At 43.6% G+C, this 22144-nt stretch overlaps 1 protein-coding gene across 1 annotated transcript in view; it reads left to right on the top strand.

The window, feature by feature from the left end:
- Positions 1-22144, top strand: part of ICE2 (interactor of little elongation complex ELL subunit 2) — an 823034-nt gene that overhangs the window by 668415 nt on the left and 132475 nt on the right. The window contains exon 11 of the mRNA XM_086955805.1: positions 5114-5243. Coding sequence (XP_086811931.1) covers positions 5114-5243 — 130 coding nt within the window. The remainder of the gene's footprint in view (positions 1-5113; positions 5244-22144) is intronic.

Below are 22144 nucleotides of genomic sequence, written 5' to 3'. Positions count from 1 at the left end.
CAGATGAATAAGTTACTTACCTTCTGTAACAACTTATCTGGTAGAGACAGGATCTAGCCGCAGATTCCTTAACGACCCACCCGTCCTCCAATCTGTGTGAACTGTAGGTCCTGTTACCTTCAAGATCCCTGTTGTGACATTCTGATGCCCTTCTTTAGGACTTTGTAATTGTTTAACACAAAGATGTTTCTTTTATGGAACTCTATTTCCATAGGCAGTTTCTATAGTGGCTCCGTGTTGTTGGCATGAAAAATAGTAACAGTAGAAACTGGCATTAAGAGGAGGCTTATATGGACTCCATCAATGTCACATCTGGAGGACAATGTCGCTACTGAGTGTCTAAACAACCTCTACCAACGCACAGAGATACTGCTGTGCAAAAGGTTCCGGCTCCAGTCTGGCACCTGGGAATAAGTCTAAGAGAAGGAAACTGCGGCTAGATCCTGTCTGTAACAGACAAAGCATTCTCAAAGGTAAGTAACTTATTCTTCTCGCCATGTATATACCAGAGCCCGAGGTCTTCAATGAGGTGCTTTAATTTCTTGGACCCAGTAGCAATTACTGATGGCCCTGTCCTGTCTGCATGTGAATCCCAGATCTCGTTAAAGTCTCCCATAACTATCAAGTTTCCCTCAGTAAAGTCTGCCATGCTAGAGAAAAGGAAGCATAGGAAGTCATCTTGGCCTGTATTCGGGGCATAGGTTGCTGTTATTGTGAGTTTCCTCCACTCTGGTAAATGATTTATCATTACCATCCTTCCCTTTTTATCCTGTTTGGTGAGAATTACTGAAAAGGGCAGGGAAGTACAGCAAAAGATTGCCACTCCATTGTGTTTTAAGGTGGGCGAGGAAATATAGGGGCGTGAATAGTTTTTTTGTGTGCGGAATGTTGTCTCTTCTGACTTCTTATTGAGGGTTTCGTCAATAGCCACTATGTCCATACACTCATCATTAACATGATTACAGATGCCCAGCTTCTTGTTCACGGATTTTTGGGCTCTTAACCATACATAACAAAACCTTAACCATATTGGGACATCTAGCTAAGGGTGATATCTGACACAGCCCCCCACCCAACCCCGCCACACCAAGTAAGTTCCATGGGGGGTTGTCTGATGTTTGTAGAAATATGTGGCTGATTTACGAGGTACCAGAGGTTCAACCCTGGACAGGATCGAACCTCAGGTAGTCTAAACTTTAACCCTCAACATAGTAGAACAGAGACAACAAAAATAAAACAACACAAACAGTGTGAATCAACATTGTGGTGCTTGGTTGGGCTCCACTACAGAGGATACCCCCTTGACTATTCTTTGATACATACTTACACCACTGCCACCCCTTCCCTGGCACATGAAATTCAAAGGAAACCTTAAATGTTGGAGATTTTTGCCAGCAATAAGTGACTAAATTGAAAAGAACAAGCTTTTGGTAGGGCTTGTTGTGATAATTGAAAGCAGTGCCAAACAGGTAGAGCCCCCAGTATCAGATTTTATCCACTTTGTAGCCTCTCAGCAATTGGCCTAAATTCTCGTCTCCTCACTAAGGCGGGTGGGGATATATTCTAAAAGAGTGTGCAGTCCAAGTCACCAAATTTAACACTGTGTTGGTCTCTGACTGTTAATAGGACTTTCTGTTTCATAGGATAGTCATGAAACCTTTGCTAATCTATCTCACGGACTCCGAGGCTCTACTGTGCGTAGTTGTCCCACCCTGTGGACTCTGCTGAGTTTAATGTCTATTTGATCATCTTGTAGAGGGCGTCAAAAAGGTCTTTGACAAAGAGGTCCAAGCTGGTGCCCTCCACTCTTTTCTTGTAAATCCTAGATCTTTAGGTTGTCTCTCCCGGTACAGTTTTGCAGGTCTTCAAGTTCTAGAGTGGTGATTTCTGCTTGGGTTTGTGAGGCGTGTAGTTTTGCTTAAAGGTAGTCTCCACCCTCCATCAGGCACTGGATTTTATTCTCTGTCTCTACGATTCTTGTCTCAGCTGTGTCGACGTTGCAGTGCAGGGTAGGTATTTGTTTGCTGATGTCTGATTGGCTGTCTGCCAGTAACTTCGACAGATCTGCCTTAATCCCAGGCCTCAGAACTGTTTTGAATGCTTGCAGAATGTCTACCTAATGTCACTTGATCGGAGACATGGCATCCCATGTGGCTGCCTTCTCAGCAGATTCCAGCTTTGGGGCAGTGCTCTGGCCTTTAGTGTAAGCTGGAAAAAAGCTCCTGACCGTTTTTTTAGAGTGCCTTCTTGGCTCAGTGTAGCATGGGAATGTGGGCCTTTGCTTCCAGGACTTTTCCCCTGGTCGCTCCCCAGTGCAAATTTATATCAGCCAGGTCGTACCTGCAGTTGCAGAAGCAGGATTTGTGTCTCCAGAGGTCAATTCAATCAAGGGCCTATTTTAACGAAAGAGTGAGGATTTTCACTGGAGATAACCCAGAGTAAGAGAGGCATTTTACAATATGTGGATTATACGATCCTGTTTGATCATACTACACGACCCCTGCAAAGGTTGGTAGAGGCCATAGGAAAGTACAATAAAATACACGACTTATCTAAAACGAACATTGTAGAGTTTAAATTGCAGCTGCATCAATAAGTGTCCTAGGTGTTGCTATATGGGTGTCTGGAATGATGTTCAGTTTGGAATTTGGTGAGTCCCACCAGTCATTTCCTATTAAGGCACCAGTGGCGGCTCCTCTATAGGGGCGTTTGGGCGCCGCCCCCCTGCTTTCTCGCCGTGCGAGAAGGCAGAAACATAAATGGTAATAACTACCATTTGTTTCTGCTTTCTCGCACAGCGGGAAAGCAGAAGTTCCTGGTTGGGGGTGGGTGGTCCTGCTCGAGGGCAGGGCAGAGTGGCTTGCCCACTGTTGTTCATACTGACATTTTGGGCGGCCTGAGGCCGCCCAAACAGTCAGTATGAACAACAGTGGGCAAGCCACCCCCCTGCCCTCGAGCAACTCCACCCACACTCCCTGTTCTCTATGTATGCTGCAGCATAAGTAAAGAAAATGACCCGGGTGGGGCAGCAGCCTCACCAATTAACGCTGCCATTGCAGCGTTGTGATTGGTGGAGGGGAGGGAGGCTGCCTCCCTGATGACGAGCGCTGCACCCAAGAATTCAATGCAGGACGGCGGGAGTCGGGAGTCTCAGGACGGTAAGTTTTACTTTTATTTTATATATATATATATTTTTTATTTTTTCCATTAAACCCTACCTCCTCCGCCCATCCCCTCCACGGCGCGACAACCCCATTTCCACCCCCCCACCCGCCCGTAATGCCGGCACCACTGCCCACACACACAAACCACAATAACAGTGGGGGATGTTAATAATGCTGGGCAGGCAGAGGGGCCCTATGTCACCGGACGTCTGTTGCTTTGAGCTCCCAGCTCCCCTGCCTCAGGCTCTGTCCGGGGTTTTATCTGGCGCATTCCGATTGGACTCGTCTGTAGGGTGTCAGTTGAGGTCCTGGCTGGGGGTGTCAAGGGGCTGTAAAGCCTAGAGGTCCTCAGGGGTTCACTCTCTCTTCCTTACCCATGGACACCCCTGGGACCTCCAGAGGTAAAATGGGGTCCGTGTTGGAGCCAGGCTGACCTCCAGTTCGTCACCAGATGTAAGCATAAATCAGATGGATTGGTCTAGTTTTTATTTATGCCGATCTTAGATTCCCTTTACGGGACACCACGCTAACATGCAGAGAGCGGTTGTGAAAGTTAAACAAGGTTTTTGTAACTAAATACGATCAGACTTTCCATTTTAGTAATTGGCTGAGCATACACGCACAACAGCTCTAACCCACGTGCGCGGCTTAATAAAAATTGCTCGTCAACCGTCAGTAGACATCCCGTGCTGGACATCCCTCCCGCCCCCGCACCTCCGCCCCCTTATTTACCCAGGAGTGAGTCGTAAAAGTTGAAGAGAACTAAAGCAGCAGAAGTGGTGCGCGCCACTCCAAGGAGAGCTCAGCTGTGTCAACTGAAAGGCGGCAGCTTGCACCATCCCTGCGTGCAGAGTGCCCTAGCAAACTTACCGGTGAGAACAGCTGCTGCTTTCCTCTGTCAGGACACATGTTCCCAGCTTGAGAGCTGTGCTACAATAATGACCCCCCCCCCCCACCACCAGCCCTTATTTTCTTTTGCACACCACTTTCCAAGTCCACCAGCTGCCACTGTAAGGCACAGTTTTCTCAATGCTGTCATCGACTTCTTGCTGTTGACTAGGACCATATAGAAGGACTAATATGGAAAGAAATGTCCATACTATGATAGGCTATAAGGGCCTTAAACCAATTATCTACGGTAAACTGTAGACCTACTTGGAGTATGGTCACCTTCGGATGACACATGTTTATAAACATTTTTAAATGAGTATTAAAGGAAAATTAATCATTTAAATTTACTATTTATTAAGTAGATTCACATGTAAAGGAATATAGCGAGTATAAAGCACCACTGTACGAATCAGGATCCACCTCTTGCTAACAATACCTTTCATCTATATTCTATAGCTTAAATTAATCTAATTTCTCTATTTCCTTAGTAGATATTATGAGGTCCTGGGACATTTTGTGGTGGAAGAAAGTTCTGTAGTCTGCTTGGCTACATTAAAGAATGATTGGATCACAATATATGCTCTCCCTAGGCATTGCTGGTGGAAAGGAATTTAAAAGAAACCTAATGATTAATAAAGAATATGAAAACCTGCATGGAAGCGACTGAACATCATGGGTGGGTGGCGGGGGGGGGGGGGATTTACAGCATACCAGTACATTTGTAAAGTTCCTGGACTTGGCATTAAAACAGTTCTCAACAAAATATCTGTGAAAAAGGGAGGCCTATGAGGGTCAATTATGAAACGACTTGTTAAGGTTGATACTGTTCATAGTTGATTGCTTTCCGAGATTGTGGCATAGATTCGGCATAATGTCACTGATGTGTAGGGTCGGCATCTCCACTTTCAAAGTGACCTGTTCAATTTTATGTGCTTATTTCGTTTTAATTATATTATATGCATTTATGTTAATTACACAGTAAAAATTAACAAACAAATGCTATCACTATATCATAAATTACCCTTCTTATTTTTCGACTTTTCTTTTTCTCTGTGCAGTTTATGCCCACATTTATCCTTCCTAAGGTTGAATATCAGGCCTGTTATGGAGTTGAAGTCCTCACAGAGAGTGAAATATGCCGCTTATGGACTGAGAGTCTCCTGCATTCCTGCTGTACTTTTTTTGTTGGTAAGTGTTTGCATGTTTGGGGAGATTCTTTTTAGTTGTTTAGAGTTTCACTGCAAATCTTTTTTTATTTGTATTCTCCCTCTGTTTGACTTCTTTCATTATTTAAAAAACCCTGAATTTCAGTGCTTTTGCCTAAAAAATAAAATATCAATATTGGTATTGCTATGTGTTGTTTATTTGAACTCTTACCTGTCTGATTTCAGTCTCTACAAACGTATTTCCAATTCCGTTACTCGCATAACCAATAGCTTAATTTCAAATCTGTGTAGTCACCTATTAAATGTAAAATTTAAAGTTGGAAAACATTTTACAATCCTTACCTGATGGAGCTCATTTTGCGTGTATGAACTGCCATTCAATTATATCGTGCACAGTATTGTGCTCAGAGTTCGATCATCTCTTACCTTAACGACCTAAACTGATATCAAGTTGATATGCAGTTGCTTTGTGGATAAAGAAAGACATGATTTGACCAACACTTCGTTTTTAGGTCTCACGTGCAAACGCAGAGCATGCGCTGCATCGCTAGCGAGACTCTATTGCTGCCGCTTTGGTGCTGGAAGGGAGACAGGAGGTGGCACACGCGGACAGGAGATGTGCAATCCGTTCGCGTGCACATCGCCTGTCCCCAGGCTGGCGTTACACAGCGTGCGCATCGTGGGCTTTCACTTTCCCTCCTCCTTTCCCTTTCCTCTGTCGGCTCCACGGTGTAGACAGCTTGTTCTCTCGAATGTGACTTGCTTTTTACAGAACTGCTTCCAGTTTCGTTTCTCGTATTTGGTTATTTTCTTGTCTATTTTTATTTGGACTGAATGTGTGCTTTTTCCATCAGCTGCCTCAACCGCTTGTTACTCACTGCTTACTGTGATAAATATTTTGGACTACTACGTCTGACTGTTGCACTTTCATTACCACAGTTAACTCTTGATTTAGAGATTTTAGGATACATTTTAGAATACATTGCAGCAACAAAACTACTGTATATTTTGCCATATAATTGCCACCATTGTCTTACTTTTGGGAATCCCAATTATTTTCGGCATGAGTGATGTAGTTTTAGCTAGTCACTGATATATTAGAGACATTTCAGTCAGTACACCATTACCACTGAACTGTATATGCAGGCAAAAGTGAAAAATTTGCAGTTCACAGGTTTCAGGAAATATTTGTTTTAAAAACAGTTTACTGTGGCACGGTAAATGAGAGCATTGGAATCAAGGTTCCATGCTGGAAGGAGTGTTGGCTGCTGCGCTCAGAGAGCAAAATCGGTAGGTCCAGGCGCTCTCCTCTGAGTCAGTATTGAAGCTTTTGAACTTTGACCTTGGAAGTCTTCCAAAGACCATCCTTACCGGTTCATCTGATGTGATAATCAACTGGGGAACTGCAACGTAGCACTGCTTTCAAGTCAGTGAGCCAGGGGTACAGCACAGTCAATGAGCCTTGGGACAATGGAGATGTTTTGGAATGGGGCTAGCAGTGCAAAGCAATAACATTACCCTGTGAGCCCAACAGCGGTCCACGGCCCTGCCATTCAGGCACCAAGTCATTGGAAACCACATATAAACATCTTTGTGGAAGTGGCAATATGTTGTCTTCTACTTACTTGTAAATAGTCTGATTGCATTTTTCAACAAAAACCTCAAACTCCGAACCATCCACACCATGGTGCACCACAAAATTAAATGCCACCTCTAGTCTCACAAAGCACAGCACCATTACCATCTGAGCCTGGAGACAGTGAGGAAAATGTTTGTAGTTTGTGCTAAAAGAATTCAATTTCTTTATAAATACTTTACTATGCTTAGGCTATAAACGTTTGGCAGTATACAAAATAAAATACAATGTCTTCATTGATTCACATCACATCACACTTAATGACTTAAGCTTTCAAATTTGCATAAAATAGGATAAACCAGGAAGCACTTCTTGTAGAAAATAGTTGACGAGAAACTGCTGTATCTTGTGGTAAAAACAACACGTTGGCATGACTCAAAGTACTTAAGTTAGAACATCATATCAGGTTGTTAATTAAAATGCAGGTGCAAATGGTAACAACATTGTAAGCAATAAAAAAAAAGCTAAAAACCATAAAAGTAAAATAGAAAAGATTAACAAAGATGGAGGCTGCATAAAAATAATACACCAAATAACAGTGGGACGTTAAGCCCAGACAAAAGCGACCAAAAGCAGTTAAACATTGTGCCTTTCGGGTAAATAACTGGCAAGGCCGGTCGCAGCCATTTGCACCTGCAATTTAATTACAAACCTGATACTATGTTCTAACTTTACTAATGTGAGTCATGCCAACATGTTGTGTTTTGGGTAATTAACCGGCAGCCTGGCCGAGTCTCACTGACCAGGCAAAGAGAAGGTATCTTGACATGGCTTTGGAGTGGCACATATCAAGACCCTTCCAGCCGCCCAAAATGCATTGTGCCTAACAGCCTACACACCGGAACGATATAGCGCTTTCTTTGAGTCGCATAGCCTGGGCAAAAGAACAAGAAAGTGTCCCCTGTCTCAGCTATATCCTGCCAAAAGGTACAATCAGCAGTCTAGTTCAGAGATCCATCCCATTTTAATGTGAGGGATTTCAATGGAAGATTACCAATTATGAACTTAATGTACAAAGATCTATCAAGCCTAGGTGTAATCCTGTCTAGATACAATTCAAAGCTTGCTAAACGCTTATGCAATTAAAACTCTTTTTTACCCTGACTGCTGTTTCCCTAGATAATGCCAATGGAGTAGATCAGACTTCTTCCATTTTAATGAAACTGCAAAGGGACTTCATCTTACTGAGCAATGGAGTCTGGGCCTTTCCATCAAGCTTTAAAAGCTCTGCTAGAGCATCCCGATCAATATATAGCTCCGGTGCTGACCAGATGTTCAGCCAGAACTTCAACATCTTTACAGAGGCAACAGCATCGATCTTTTACAGTGCTATGTCAAAACAAATAGGGACCACGGGGGAGCTGTGTGGCATATTAAGAATTGATCTAATAAACATATTTTTGGCACGCACAAGGGGAGAGATGTCAGCGCTTCCCCAAAGCTCTACTCCATAGATTACAGGAGAGATTCCACTGCAAGATGTAGCTTTAAATTTCCTTAATATAGCAGACAGCACGGGACAGATTTATGACTTCTGGTGCATCTCTGCTAATCAGCAGAGATGTGCCAGAAGAGTTGCGACGCAATGAAATAGGTCTCGCATTTGAGAGAGTTTAAGCTATTGGCATTGCAAATGACAATGCCTTTTATTTATCTGTTTTCCAAACCAACACATAGATAAAAGGCCAATATCTCAAACTTTTGCAAATGCGAGACCTATTGCATTGCAAATGCTTCTTCTCTTAGCCTGCCTCAGGACTCGCCACTCCTGGTCTTTGTACATATGAGTTGGACAGTTCTTGTCAAAAATAAAATTTTTAAAAAGGGCATATGGTCGCTAGACTTGTATCTTCGCAGCATTTTTTATTATTCACTTTCCATTCTACTGTGAAGGTTGGTCAGCTCAATTTCTCTGCAGTTGCATCAAGGAAGTGTGGCTGTTACTGCATCTTTCTTTAATGTGGGGTGTAGATTGTCACCCAAGGGAGTTAGCAGAGAAATTGCAACATTTTCCAAGGGTTGTGAGGTAACAAATCTTATCTTAACGTTTATGGTGGAAATTATACTACTACAAGATTTCATCTTTTGCCACACCAAACGTGCCTGTACTGTCATGTTGCAATAGTAGCATTGAGGGTTTCGTATTCTAGTTTACAAACTCCCAATAGCAACCGTATTCTGTTAATTATTAGATCTGCATTGTTTTACAAAAAAGGAAATGGTTCACACGCTCCTTCGTATTTTTTAGCATAGGTCCACCATGCCTGTTTTGTTTAGTTCATGTTGCAAACCCACATATTTAATTCTATGTTTGTGAAAGGATTCGTGTAGTCACTGCTTTTGCTGACTTTTTGTGGTGCTAATCTCTAGCCCTCTTCTTGTTTTAAGGTATCTAGGGCCCGATGTAGGTAAATCTTTTTTACCACTTCATAAATACCGATTCATACCGAATCGGTATTTAAGAAGTGGTAAAAAAGAGAAGGGCAGATGTAGGTAATATTATTTTAAAAATTACCGAATCGGAAGGAATCTGTATTTACCGATTCGGTACATACCGAATCGGTAATGCCCATTGATTCCTATGGGCATTGAAGCCCATAGGAATCAATGGGCATTACCGAATCGGTATTTACCGATTCGGTAATTACCGATTTCTACAAGGGTGCAGGGGGTGTCACTTTGACACCCTCTAGCACCCCCAATACTGGCTTGTGTGCCATGTGGCACACAGACATGCCCTAAGGGCATGTCTGTCTGTCACATGGCATAGGTGTGCATGCACACATGTGCATGCACACCTGGATTCGGTATTTTAACACCCAATTGGATTGGGTGTTAAAATACCGAATCTGAAGGGCCTGTGGGACTGAAAGTAGTCCCACCTACATCCCGAATTTTAAAAATCGGTAAACTTACCGATTCGGTATTTTTCCGATTCAGTAATTTTTCCGAATTGGTTACATACCGAATCGGACAAAAAAAGGTCCCCTACATCTCAGTAGGCCAAATACCGGTCGGAAACGGCCGAAATCGGCCGTTTCCGACCGGTATTTGGTACCTATATCGGGCCCTTAGAGCGGCTCTCCGCATTTTACAGACTTGTACAAACAAATGTTCCATAATTCACTTTGTAAGGATGAAAAGATTAATTTGTAAATATTTGGTATTTCATTTGATCTTTTTTCTTTGTTTTGACAATTTTTAAGTTGCAACATAGCGCCTGATTTTCAAGTTCGAGTCGGTCTACAAACAAATGTAATTAATGCACAGCGACAGAGGGACTCTACATATATTTTTTTACTGAAATTAAGGAAGTCTGAAATTACACTCTAATAATTGTTACGCGTTGTCTTCTTCCGGTCGACAACTTAAAAACTCTGTAGGTGATTAAATTCTTGGTATATGTTAACTTCAACACAATTCAAAAGATGGCAGCTTTGGAAACTAATTTACGGAATAAAACGCATCCCTTTAATTGACAAGGTGTTTAACCAAGTTCTAATGTAAAATTTTAACAATAAGCTTCATGCAGTCATCACAGCTGGCATTTGAGATAAATCGGGCTGATTTTTGGAGAACATGTAAATGTTAGCATCTTCAACGGTGTTGTTGTTTTAATGCATTTTTGGCAAGATTCGGATTTGAGTGAGGGATTTTAAGTCTGCCACACAGAGGAAGTTGCATATCAGCCTCTAGCTGTCTCTTTAGATGTTAAAGCCCATTGAGTACACCACTGTGACTTCACATAAATGCATTAAATATAGATGATGTCGGACCTCATTTGAGGATACGACAGCACATGGCAGAAATGAGTGACTGACCAACAACCGGTGTGTTTGAGGTCATTTGCCAATGAGGTCTTGGCATCCGTCCTACTATGGCTCCACAAACTGGGCCAAATACAACCCTTTTAGTTCTTGACTCCCAATGTAGCAACGGCAAGCAGTCACACTCTCCGAGGGAGTTATTAAAGGGTAAGAGCTCCGGACTTAACAGGCAATCAGCAGACACAATCACGTAATATCTAGTCCACTGCTTATCTTTTATGAAAAAAGAAAGTACTTTAACGACACAATAGAATTTAGTACTACTCTCAGTTAATGGACGAGAGACACAGGGTCAAAAACTACTTTGCAAAACACAGTGAGCTGCTACACCTACTTCCTGGTATTGCCCCATCTCCTCCTACTGTGATCGAGATCCTGTATCTGTAGTCCCCAATCCACTACAGGTTTAAGGCAAAGATTAGGTGCTGGTGGGGATGGTTGCACACAATGCACAACACACGCTTCAATTTATGCTGAGAGCACGACTGAAACGCTTGTAAGCAGAAAACGCTATGTGAATTTGATTGAAGAACACATGTAGCGCGAGCAAAGTATTTTTATTCTTGCATTCGAATTTAATTTTAAACTCCTTGTTGCCTTTTAATTTGTACACAGCCCACAAACCTTTCTCTGGCGTTTCTTGTCGCCCCTGCTACCCCGGTCCACCGCAAGCTTTAGGCTTGTTTGTTGTGGAGGGTGCAGGGCGCTACCTTCTTCCGGGTTCTTCCCGGGGCCGGCCATTGATTGGTGGAGTGTGTCTGGGAGGCGGTGCTGATTGCTAGCACGGAGCCTTCAAAACAATGACAAAAACTTAAGACGCGCAGCGATGACGCGCAGCACCCGCGCCCAATCCGCGCCGAAGACACGCCTAAGACTAGCCCGTCTGTGCCCGTCCGGGCCAGGACGGGGCACGGGGCAGAGGGCCATGCTCCTAAAGTCAATCCTATACAGGTACTGTCTCCAGCCCAGATAATGGCTCTGCGCCCTGTACCAGACCCTAACTGTGCTTTACTTGCCATTCCGCACTCGGGAACAATAACTGCCTGTCCTCACTGTAGCTACACTATCACATCCTTCCAACCATATCCCCCTCGCAGAATCAGACGTAGCAAATTACATAAACAATTGCCCCTCACAAATGACAACTGCCTATTTTACAGTATTAACTTCCGTTCCCTGCCCATGCACAGATTGGATATTTTCGACCTCTTAGTGGATGAAAAACCTAATGCGCTATTTCTTACGGAGACATGGCTGCACGCAGGCTCTGACCCTGACATAGCGACGGCCCTTCCCCCCAACTATGCGATCTTGAGGATGGATCGAACCCGAAAAACTGGGGGTGGAATCGCCATTGTTTACGACAAAAAACATACATGCACCCTCGAGCCATTAACAATCCCTGAGTGCAAAGCTGCCCTCTTTAAACTCTGCTTGAATCCCAATTTCACATTTTCAGGCATCCTTATGTACCGGCCACCTGGAAGCTGCGCTAAATGGGCCTCCGACTTGGCCAACTACATCACCCCTTTTCTCTTGGCAACTAAAAATGTCTCCATTATTGGAGATCTAAATATTCACTTAGAGGATAAATCTAATACAACTAGTGCAAATCTGTTAGAAGATCTTATCGCACTAAACATCCATCTCCTTAATTCAGAACCTACGCACAAGGCAGGACATTTACTAGATCCCATCCTCACAAACTTCTCACAACTTACCTGGAAAGATTCCACTCCGGTCTGTTGGTCTGACCATTTTTTAATTAAGTTCACTCTCATTCCACCTACTACCTCCATTGATCATGAAATTGTACCGACTCAGCCCAAAATAAATTGGAAATCCTTAGATATTGCAAAACTAAACTCTGCACTTGGCTTAAATCCGCCTAAAAAGAACACTACTAGGAGAGCATTGCTAATGCTACTCAATTATGGCTTACCAATGCAGTAGAATCCTGTATACCCATTTTTAAACACAAGGGCAAGGTGCATCGCCCTCCTGCCCCATGGTTCAATGACTCACTGAAAGGGGAAAAAACAAAATGTAAAGCTCTTGAAAGAGCGTGGCGCAAGGATTTTGACCCTGACAAAAAAAACAGGTATAATACTGCGAGGAATCTCTATCACACCACATGTAGGAAAGCACGTGCTACATACGTTGCTGAAACCATAACAGGAGCTGCAAACAAAGCTAAAACTTTGTTTAACACAGTCAAAGATCTGGCGGGTGGGCAGATTACTGCCCCATCACGCCCTCTCAGTGAGAAGCAATGTCAAGATTTAGCCCAATTCTTCTCAGATAAAATTGACAAACTAATCGTTGAGATTGATAAGAACAACTGCAATACCACCTCCACGGAAAATTGGGAATACAATCCCATTATAAATCAAACCCTACAAAATTGGCCGCCCATTACAACCGATACCCTCACTTCCCTTTTGAAATCAATCAAATCTGGTTCTCCACGTGACCCTATCCCCGTCAATATAATAAAACTTCTTGAAACTTCTGCTTTTAATATTATAGCAGATACCTTAAATTCATCTCTAGAGCTAGCCACAGTTCCTGCCCTATGGAAGCACGCCATAGTGACCCCACTGTTGAAAAAACCTACAGCTGACCCGGAACAACCAGCCAACTACAGACCTATATCACTCCTTCCTGTGTTTTCCAAATGTCTGGAAAGACATGTACACACAGCCCTCACCCGTTTTTCTGATGATAATGCCCTCCTTCACCCCACCCAATCTGGTTTTCGAGCAGGTTTCTCCACGGAGACTGCTCTGTTAGGAATTTCTGAAACCATCAAAAAACTCCTCGACGACGGTCAAACGGTTGCGCTTATTTTACTTGACTTAAGCGCAGCCTTTGACACTGTGTCGCACAATAGACTACTTACCACACTGGAAAAGAACGGAATCGGTGGAATGGCACTGCAGTGGATCAGATCTTTCCTGAGCCAACGTACATATCAAATTGCATCTGCCACCGCAAGCTCGGGAATCTTCAACTCCCCTCATGGGGTTCCACAGGGCTCCATTCTTAGTCCGCTCTTCCTCAATTTATATCTGAGACCCCTGGCGGACTTAGTGGAGAAAGCTGGACTCACTTTTATGTCGTACGCAGACGACTCACAAATTGTCTTTTCATTATCTGAACCCCAATCTTCATCGTCGTCTTCTCTCAAAAATGGTCTTCTGAACATCTTCAACTGGATGTCAACTAACCAGTTAAAATTAAATGGAGATAAGACGGAGATTCTCCTTCTGGGCAAACAGCCAGAGCTCTGGAATATATCACTCTGGCCTACACAGATGGGTGATCTTCCAACGCCAGTGACCCATGCAAGAAATTTGGGAGTAATTCTAGACAACACCCTGTCCATGAAGCAACAGGCAAGCAAAGTAGTGGGTCTCTGCTTCACCATTATCAAATGGCTCAAGAAGATTCTGTGGATGCTGCCGGTCCCCATGCAAAAAACAGTAGTCAATGCCTTAATTACATCCCGGCTTGACTACGGGAACATCTTGTATTTGGGGGCAAATAAAGCAATCATAAAAAGACTACAACTAGTTCAAAACACGGCTGCCCGACTTCTCTGCCACATCCCCAAAAACACTAGCGTGTCCCCTTACTTACGGGAAATGCATTGGTTGAAAGTAGAAAATCGCATCAGATTTAAGGCCTTAAACGACATGTTTAAAATTAAATCAGGTACTGCCCCGAAATATCTTCAGACACTTGCACTTCCCTATATCCCTACAAAAAAACTTGCGGTCCCTATCAGCTGAAAAGTTCTGCGTGCCAAGATTCAAGCTCTCCAGGATGGGAGGAAGATCCTTTTCCCACCTGGGCCCCACTATATGGAACTCACTTCCACTTCACATACGGAAGGAGGGAAGTCTCTCCAAGTTCCGTAAAGCGATAAAAACCTGGTTGTTCGATCAGTAACCTGAATGTGCCAGCTATACTCGTCCATCTATGATGCTGGGTTTTCAGCCGCCGGGAACCTCTTTTTGGGTAGCTGTTGCGCCATACAAGCTTATAAAATAAATAAATAAATAAATATAAATAAATGCCTGCTCTTGCAATAGTGTCCTCTGGCAACAGCAGGCTCCGGGCCAGTAGGGACTTTTTGCTATGCGGAGACGTGCTCCTTTGGTTAGTGCAGTAGCTGCACCCGCCTTTAAGCCTGCAGCAATCTACTGGGCGACATGGTTAGTTGTTCAGTTAAATCGTCAATGCAGTTTACAGGTAAAGTGCAAAGAACAACTGGGGGTGGGGTGGGGTTGCTTCATGGCACTCATTACTCCTGTCTTCATGAACTTATGAAGAAACTCTGCTTTCTCTGTGTGCTCCTCACCCCAGGGAACATGCTGATCTTCTACTACTGGACAGTCCCGCCTCCTGCAGGGCCAGGCACTCTCTTTCCCTCTGTCTGCAGGCAGTTTTCAGTCACTTCAGACAGACCTCCGCATCTCCAGCAAAAAGTGCAGATTTCAGATGTCTCTTCATCTATTGGAAGACTGGTTGTTAAGCGCACACCATCCCCGGTTAAACAGCAGCTCTTTGAGTACTCTAGAGAGCACTCCCTACCTTGGTCAACAACAAATTGGGACTGGTACCAAGTGGGGTGATTTAAATTCCACTTTAATGCATATTTTTCCAGGCAGGGTATTTGGATCTATTGCCCAGGCCTCTAAACCGGTTCGGGTTGATTTTGGTTCAAATGTCATTTCAGGCTGCTCTCCAGACAGCCTTTGAGTGAAGCAATGATCCTCCCAGCAGGTAGCAATGTGGCTGGCTCCAAGCAGGAGTGTCCTAGAAGCAGGGCACTTAAGTTTGACATTTCTGCACCTCTCTTTTATTAACTTTCCTCTATTAGTAATCAAAAACAGACAAAAGGGCAAGTTCAATCTAGACACCTCCTCACTTTTAACCCCTTCCATGCTCATGACAAGAGCTTGTCATGCAGAACACTGCTCGTGTGCTCATGACGAGCTGAGCTCGTCATGAACAAGGGGATTCAAGGAAGTTCAGCACCCAGGCAGAATTCCTGTAGCATTGAAGGTGTTAACAACAGAAACCGCAGTCCCACAACTCTCCCCTACCATTTACCAAGTGTCAGTGCGCAGGAAGAGCTAATCAGTAGTCCCTTGTTATCAAGGTCCTTATTGAGCTTCTAAGAGTAGCCCTGTCTTCACTGCTTTGTCTGGATCCAGCTACAAGAATGCAGGAAGTACATTTCCACTTGCTGGTAGAAACTAACATCATCTTCCACGTTTGCCGTCCTAAGTCAGGGGATCCAAAATGGTCTCAGATTCACACAACACAACACAGCACAGAGACCTACTACCATACATGTGCCACGCATGCACCACATATGCATTCTCGACATGGACATGTGATGTCAGTGTGAGTTTGGGGTTTCACAACACAGTAGGAATGTAAAGGGAAATTGATGAGTGAAAAGTTGAAAGAGATTCCTAAATTGAGATATGTCATGAGGAGTTGTATGGGGAGAGTGCGGTGTAGAAGAGGCAGCAGTGAGTTTCAGAAGAGTATAAGAAACAAGGAGGGAAGTATGATTGCAGACGTCGGGTGAAGGGGAGTGACACTTCAAAAAATAAAGGGAGGTAAGACAGGCAAAACTATATGAGAGTTTGGTGTGGACGAGGAGCAACCTGAGGAAGACAGGAAGAGCTAGGGAGGCACAGAAAAGGAAGAACAATTGATAGAGGCGAAAAAAGACCTGCATATGAAAGGTTGAGGAAAGAGGAGGGGACAGAGAAGGAAGGAGGAATATGATGGTGGTGCTGGAACCCATCGAAGTCAATGGCGGTGATGACACCTTTTGGAGGACAGGCTGGGTCTTGAAGTCCTCCCCCCCCTCCCGCAACAGGAAGCAAAATCCTGGCGGCTGAACGGGCGTCCCCCGAATAGGCCGAATAGGATTATCTTTTAGGGAGGCCACCAAAACAGTAACTGTTACTTGGATTGCTGTACCAGCAAGTTTCTGAGCACTGGCTCCCTTGTCGCTCACGCTTAACTGCCTCCAGACTCATCCCTTCTATGTCGTGCTTCAACATTTGCAATTTTCTCCTTCCACACTTGCCTGCCAGCCATATGATAACACCTGATAATATTACTGAAGACTGAAAAGATTTGGCTACCTTGAATAAAAATGATCTGAATGCAGACGTGTGCCTTCTGCAAAGCTTCTTTGACAGTACGTTACCTCTTTTTCATTTTGGAAGGCTTGCATTACCTGCAGCATGAAGGACCAGACGGGCGAACCAAACGCTGCCCTGCAAAAATGCTCAAAAGAGCAACACTTCTTTTGTCTTCTCACGCAATCTCTTTCTATCCATCCATTCTCTCTCTCTTCTACCTCTCTAACTCCTCTCTCTCTCTTTTATTTCTCCCGCTTATCTTTCTCTTTAATCTTCCCCATGCCTGCTGCAGCTACCAAGGGGGTCGGTGTGGGGGGGGTGGTTTGGGGGGGGGGGGGGGGGAATAAGAAGCTAACGAAAGTGACAGGGGCACCAGGGGTGGCCCTGAATTTCAAAACCTCAACCTCCCTTTACAGGCTTTAGCCCACCGGTTAAATGTCCAGTGGAATTAAAGGTCTGTTGGAGTAAAAGGCAGTATGTTGCCTTCTAAGTCGGATGACATAGTGGTCAACCTACAAGATGACCTGCCTTACTCCTCAGGAGTCGGTGCTTATGATCATCAATGCGGGCATTGCTCTTCAGGATGATGAGGCCATAACTGTTAATAAATACACCACTCTCCATAACTGGTGATCATTCTTGCTATAGAAATGGCATGGTGCCCTTGTAATGCAGATCACCATGTTAAATTCTTCTGGACTGCTGAGTTCATAGCGGTCACTAACACTCCGAAGGCGCCTTGACATTCTGCTTCTTGACAGAGCAGACTTGACAGTAAAATAGACTCCGAGGTGGAGCATATTGAGAGGGATTCTGCAGTTTGGCTCTGGAGATTATTTAAACTCCCCATTTTGAAGAGTCTCCTTTAGAGAACCACGGCTCGTGCCTTTTACTCTCTCTCAGCAGAGGGCGGTGCTTTGTAGCTCATGGGAAGCCAGAGAGGTCTTAACCACTCTTTACGCAGCAATGTAGCAAACCGGAGCTCTTGGTCGCGCCCCCAGTGCAGCAGTATTGAGTGAGACTTTTGAATACATCTTTTGACGTGTCCGGGTTTAAGGCGAAAGAGAATATACAATTCAACGCTGCTTTGTGCAAGCCATTTACTTGTCAAATCTTGAATGATATTCTTTGGTGTAAAACACCTCAGGCTGTCTCTGTAACTGAATGGGATTTGGTTTCATTGAGGTTGGTCAGATTCAGATTCTGGTTTTGTGCAGGCACAGTCTCTTCGCAAGGCACATAAAAATAACCGAGTTCCCGAATCTATTAAAAATCAGCGCGAACATGGCGAGGGAAGACTTAACTCTGAATGTTTCACCATATAAGAGATGGCTAAGACACTTTTGTCCCTGGCTTGATGCCCCACAGAGTAGGTATGAGAGCGTGTGCTAAGAATAGAAACTGCCTGTCATTGGTGCTAATGGAGCTGTCATTTGTACTGAATCGATGAACTGCTCTGAATGCTGCAGAGGTTTCCTCTTACGTTTATCTACGACATCGAGCATTTCAGAAGCCTTGGGTGTTGCACAACGTTCTCCCTGCAGTGTCTCTACTGTGTTGTATTACAGTGGAACACGTTGCATAGGCTTATTAACATTTTTTGGCTGTTGGTGCATTATAAAAACATTTAAAAGCAACTTGAAGTATGCCACGTTTTCATTTCTTTTATTTAAACGTACAAGAAAGATGGTGATGACTGCAACTTGCATGCACCTAAGTGTTGGTGTGATTTTTGTGTTGGCATAAGATGGGTTAACTGAAAGATAGTGCCTTCGTGTATCAAGCACAGTTGAAACCTCCAGGCAAATGACAAATCGATCAAATCAGTTCTATCGAGGTATGCCCCTCCTCACTGTGAACTTCCAGAGTCCTAGCTATTAGACTCAGAGGAGATTATACATGCACCAATGCTTTTCAAGAAGATTAAAGTCTCATTACTGTGGACATTCCCCTCTCCCAGGGGGTTCTCAAACGTCTACCTTCATGCATTCTCTGACATTTGCTTTATGGAAAGGGTAAATGTGTTCCTGATCACAGTAACTTGTGGTTGTCCCCAATCTTTCCATTGTTCCAGTCAGGACCCAGAGGGTAGTCAACATTTTCCTCTGGCATGTCTTGGACCAGAATTTCGAGACACTCTTGCCTTACTTTTAAAACATTGCAGTCAAGAAAGTCACAGTTTTTCCACCTACCAATATTGTGTGGATGTTGAAACCATTTCCTATCTCTATAATGAAAGCAGGCAGCAGCCATTATGAGGACTAATTCCGTTCTTGCATCCCCCTACAGAGGCAGAAACATGTGCCTACTGACTGCCATCCACCACTTGACTCACCAACAGCTGGGTAACATTTAGAGGCTAGTACTCCACTAGAAAGGGGAGCACCAAAATGACCAAACGTCTTGGTACAGTAGCTTTTTTGTTAATAATCTCTTATTTACTTTGTGCACAAGAATGCGTCTAGAATGTGCACCTGAAAACAAGGTTCCTTGTAAATCATAAACAACTTCTCCTGTAACAGACTGACTTAGAAAGGCAGTAGTGTGTGGTTAAATCTCTTGTTAAGAGACTTAAGCAAGTTCACAGAAAATTGGTGACAGCAGGACAGAGGACACCTACTCGATGTTTTAAACCGTTGCTTCTGGACCAGGACTTTAAGGATGTGATCCAGGTGTTGGTACGTTCCAGAATGCAGTATGAAAATGCCGGTCCCGCCAGTATCCCTAAAATTTACATTGCACCAATTGTAGGCTCTCTGCAGGTAGCAGTAGGTCTGGCGTTGGGGATTGGCTGCTTTGATCACATCTTGCTTGTCCTCTACTTTCCTCTGGCTCCCAGTTCACGGCATAGCGACATAAAAACTGGCATGCTTAATACATAAACGTCTGTGCACTAAGCATGCCTACGACCTAACAAAAAAAGCACTGACTGCCTCTGGGGGCTCTCATTAACTCCACAGCTCGAATACAACTCTCCTCAGAACTCCTGTTTTCAATTAAAAACAAGCATTTCCAATGCAATCGGTCTCCATTTTTGAAAGGTAAGAGCTCTTGGTTTTGAAAATGACAGTGTTTTTTTACTTTTTCTATTTATTTTTTATTTACAGTGGAGTGCTCATATATGCATAGCGCTGTTGCTATTCATAAGACCTCATGGCCGTGGAGAACATGAAAATGGGAAATAGGGTATGAGTGAGAGTAATATGATGCCTGGAAAAGAAAGTAACAGTTTCTTAGAAAATTGTTTCAAATCTTGACAATGTGTTGCAGAGGCACTGATGATATTAAAAGGGTACATTTTGGTGCCAAAGCTAGCCCAGATTGCAAGCCAGGTGTTGAAATGTATGGAATGTCAGCAAAAACCGTGGCATGCACCCGCAAATTAGAGAGACAGCGGCAAGGTCATTTTTTATAGAATTCCTCTTAAATAAATGAATCTCACACGTTTGCCTTTTACGGAAAAGTGCTTCTTCCTAGACACTACCATTAAGAACTCAACAGATCAAGATAAGCAGTAGGCGGATCAAATGAACATGGGTAAACAATATAGCTCGCTCACATTTGAGGTTTCCGCTTCAAACTGTGACTTTTAAATATGTCTGTGGCTGTGAAATAACCTGTACTCTGGCAACAAATTGGCTCTATTCAAGTACCTCAAACGTAGTCCACGCGACGTTGGGATGGATGCATTCTGACAGCAAATATCCACAAAATATTTACCTTGTAAAGTTTTTTTTTCAACACGGACTGAAGCGACACTTTTCATCTGTAGCACATCTATTTACAGACGAGCAGATTATAAGATTGCTTTACTGGATGTGTATTCCCTGATGAACTCATGCAGGCAAGTTGTTGTTTGCCTTGCTCTCCCCCAAGTGGGGAAATCACCCCCTGTGTGTTCATGCAGGAAGAATGTTTTATTAGCTAATGATTTCCCATTGAAGCCCAAAGGCAAAGGTTATAATATGAAAGGCGGAGTCTGCAGACATAATCTTGCAAGAGTTATACTACAGTAATAGAACATTAACTGGAAAGAGAACAAGGATTGTCATAGCGACATGGAAAATTAACTGGTGAACGAACATAGGAAAAATAAGCAACCTACCGCGCTATAGTAGGCCGAGGTCCTTTTGGAGTAATGCGAGAACGGGTTCTTAATTAGGAGCAGAGCTCAAAACCGTTGTTTGTTATATATAACATACACAATTTTTTACATTTTTAAAACTACACAACCATGTTTGATGACTCCACGTGGGGTAGCGGTCAGAGATGCCAAATTAGGAAGTGGGGATCCGTGTAATAGCCTCTGCATCGGCTCAACATCCTGTGAATCTGGGCAAATCATTTAATCTCCCATGTGACTGTGCTGTATAATTCTACTAATTTAAATTAAACAAACAAAAAGCAGATGTCTCGGAAGGGCGGTGGGGGCGGGTAAACAGTGTTGTGGAGGGGGAGGGAGTTGGCAGAGACGGCACAAGGAGATTAAATGTGAGAAGCTGTAATGTAAATAAAACAAGCGTAGGAAAACAAGCAACCTACAGCGCTGTAATAGGCAGATGTCCTTTTTGAGTAATGCAAGTGTCTTTTTCGGAAACACGACTCAAACTGTTTTAAAAATGTAGAATCAAGTACAGGTTCTTAATTATGAGCACAGCTTAAAAACTTTGTTTGTAATAGGTAAAATGTACATCATTTAAAAAACCTTTTAAATGACACAACTATGTTTAATGATTACACATGGCACAGTGGTCACAGCTACCGACTTGGGAGCCGAGGATCTGTGTTTAAGCCTCGGTCGCTGCTCAACATCCTGTGAATCTGGACAAATCACTAATCTCCCCCGTGCTCAGCTATATAGTTGTACTAATTTAAATTAAACAACAAAAAAAGCAGAAATGTCTGAGGTGTGATCAAGCAGTGTTGTGGGAGGGTTTAGGGGTGGGGAGAGACAGTACAGGGATATTACGTGTGAAAAGTATAAATTAAACAAAAGAAAACAGCAAGCAGCGACCTCAGAGGTGTTTTGGGGTGGGCAAGCAGTGTTGTGGGAAGGTGAGGAGGTGGAGGGACAGCACAGGGAGATTAAGTGACAGCAGGGCAAATGAAGCTGCAAAAGCGAGGTAAACAGAAAACCTAACGAGCAAAAAGAAGGCCAACCGAAACAAAATACGCTCTGGAAGCTTTCTAAACAACCTGCAGAGTAAGAACACATGTAACATGAGCAGTCCTCATGGAAGGATACAACAGTTCAGAAGGAGGGACTACTAAGCGTATTCACCAA

Source organism: Lissotriton vulgaris, chromosome 2_1 (genome assembly GCF_964263255.1).
Source record: "Lissotriton vulgaris chromosome 2_1, aLisVul1.2, whole genome shotgun sequence".
Classification (NCBI taxonomy): Eukaryota; Metazoa; Chordata; class Amphibia; order Caudata; family Salamandridae; genus Lissotriton; species Lissotriton vulgaris.
This window is presented reverse-complemented; position numbering and strand designations above follow the sequence as displayed.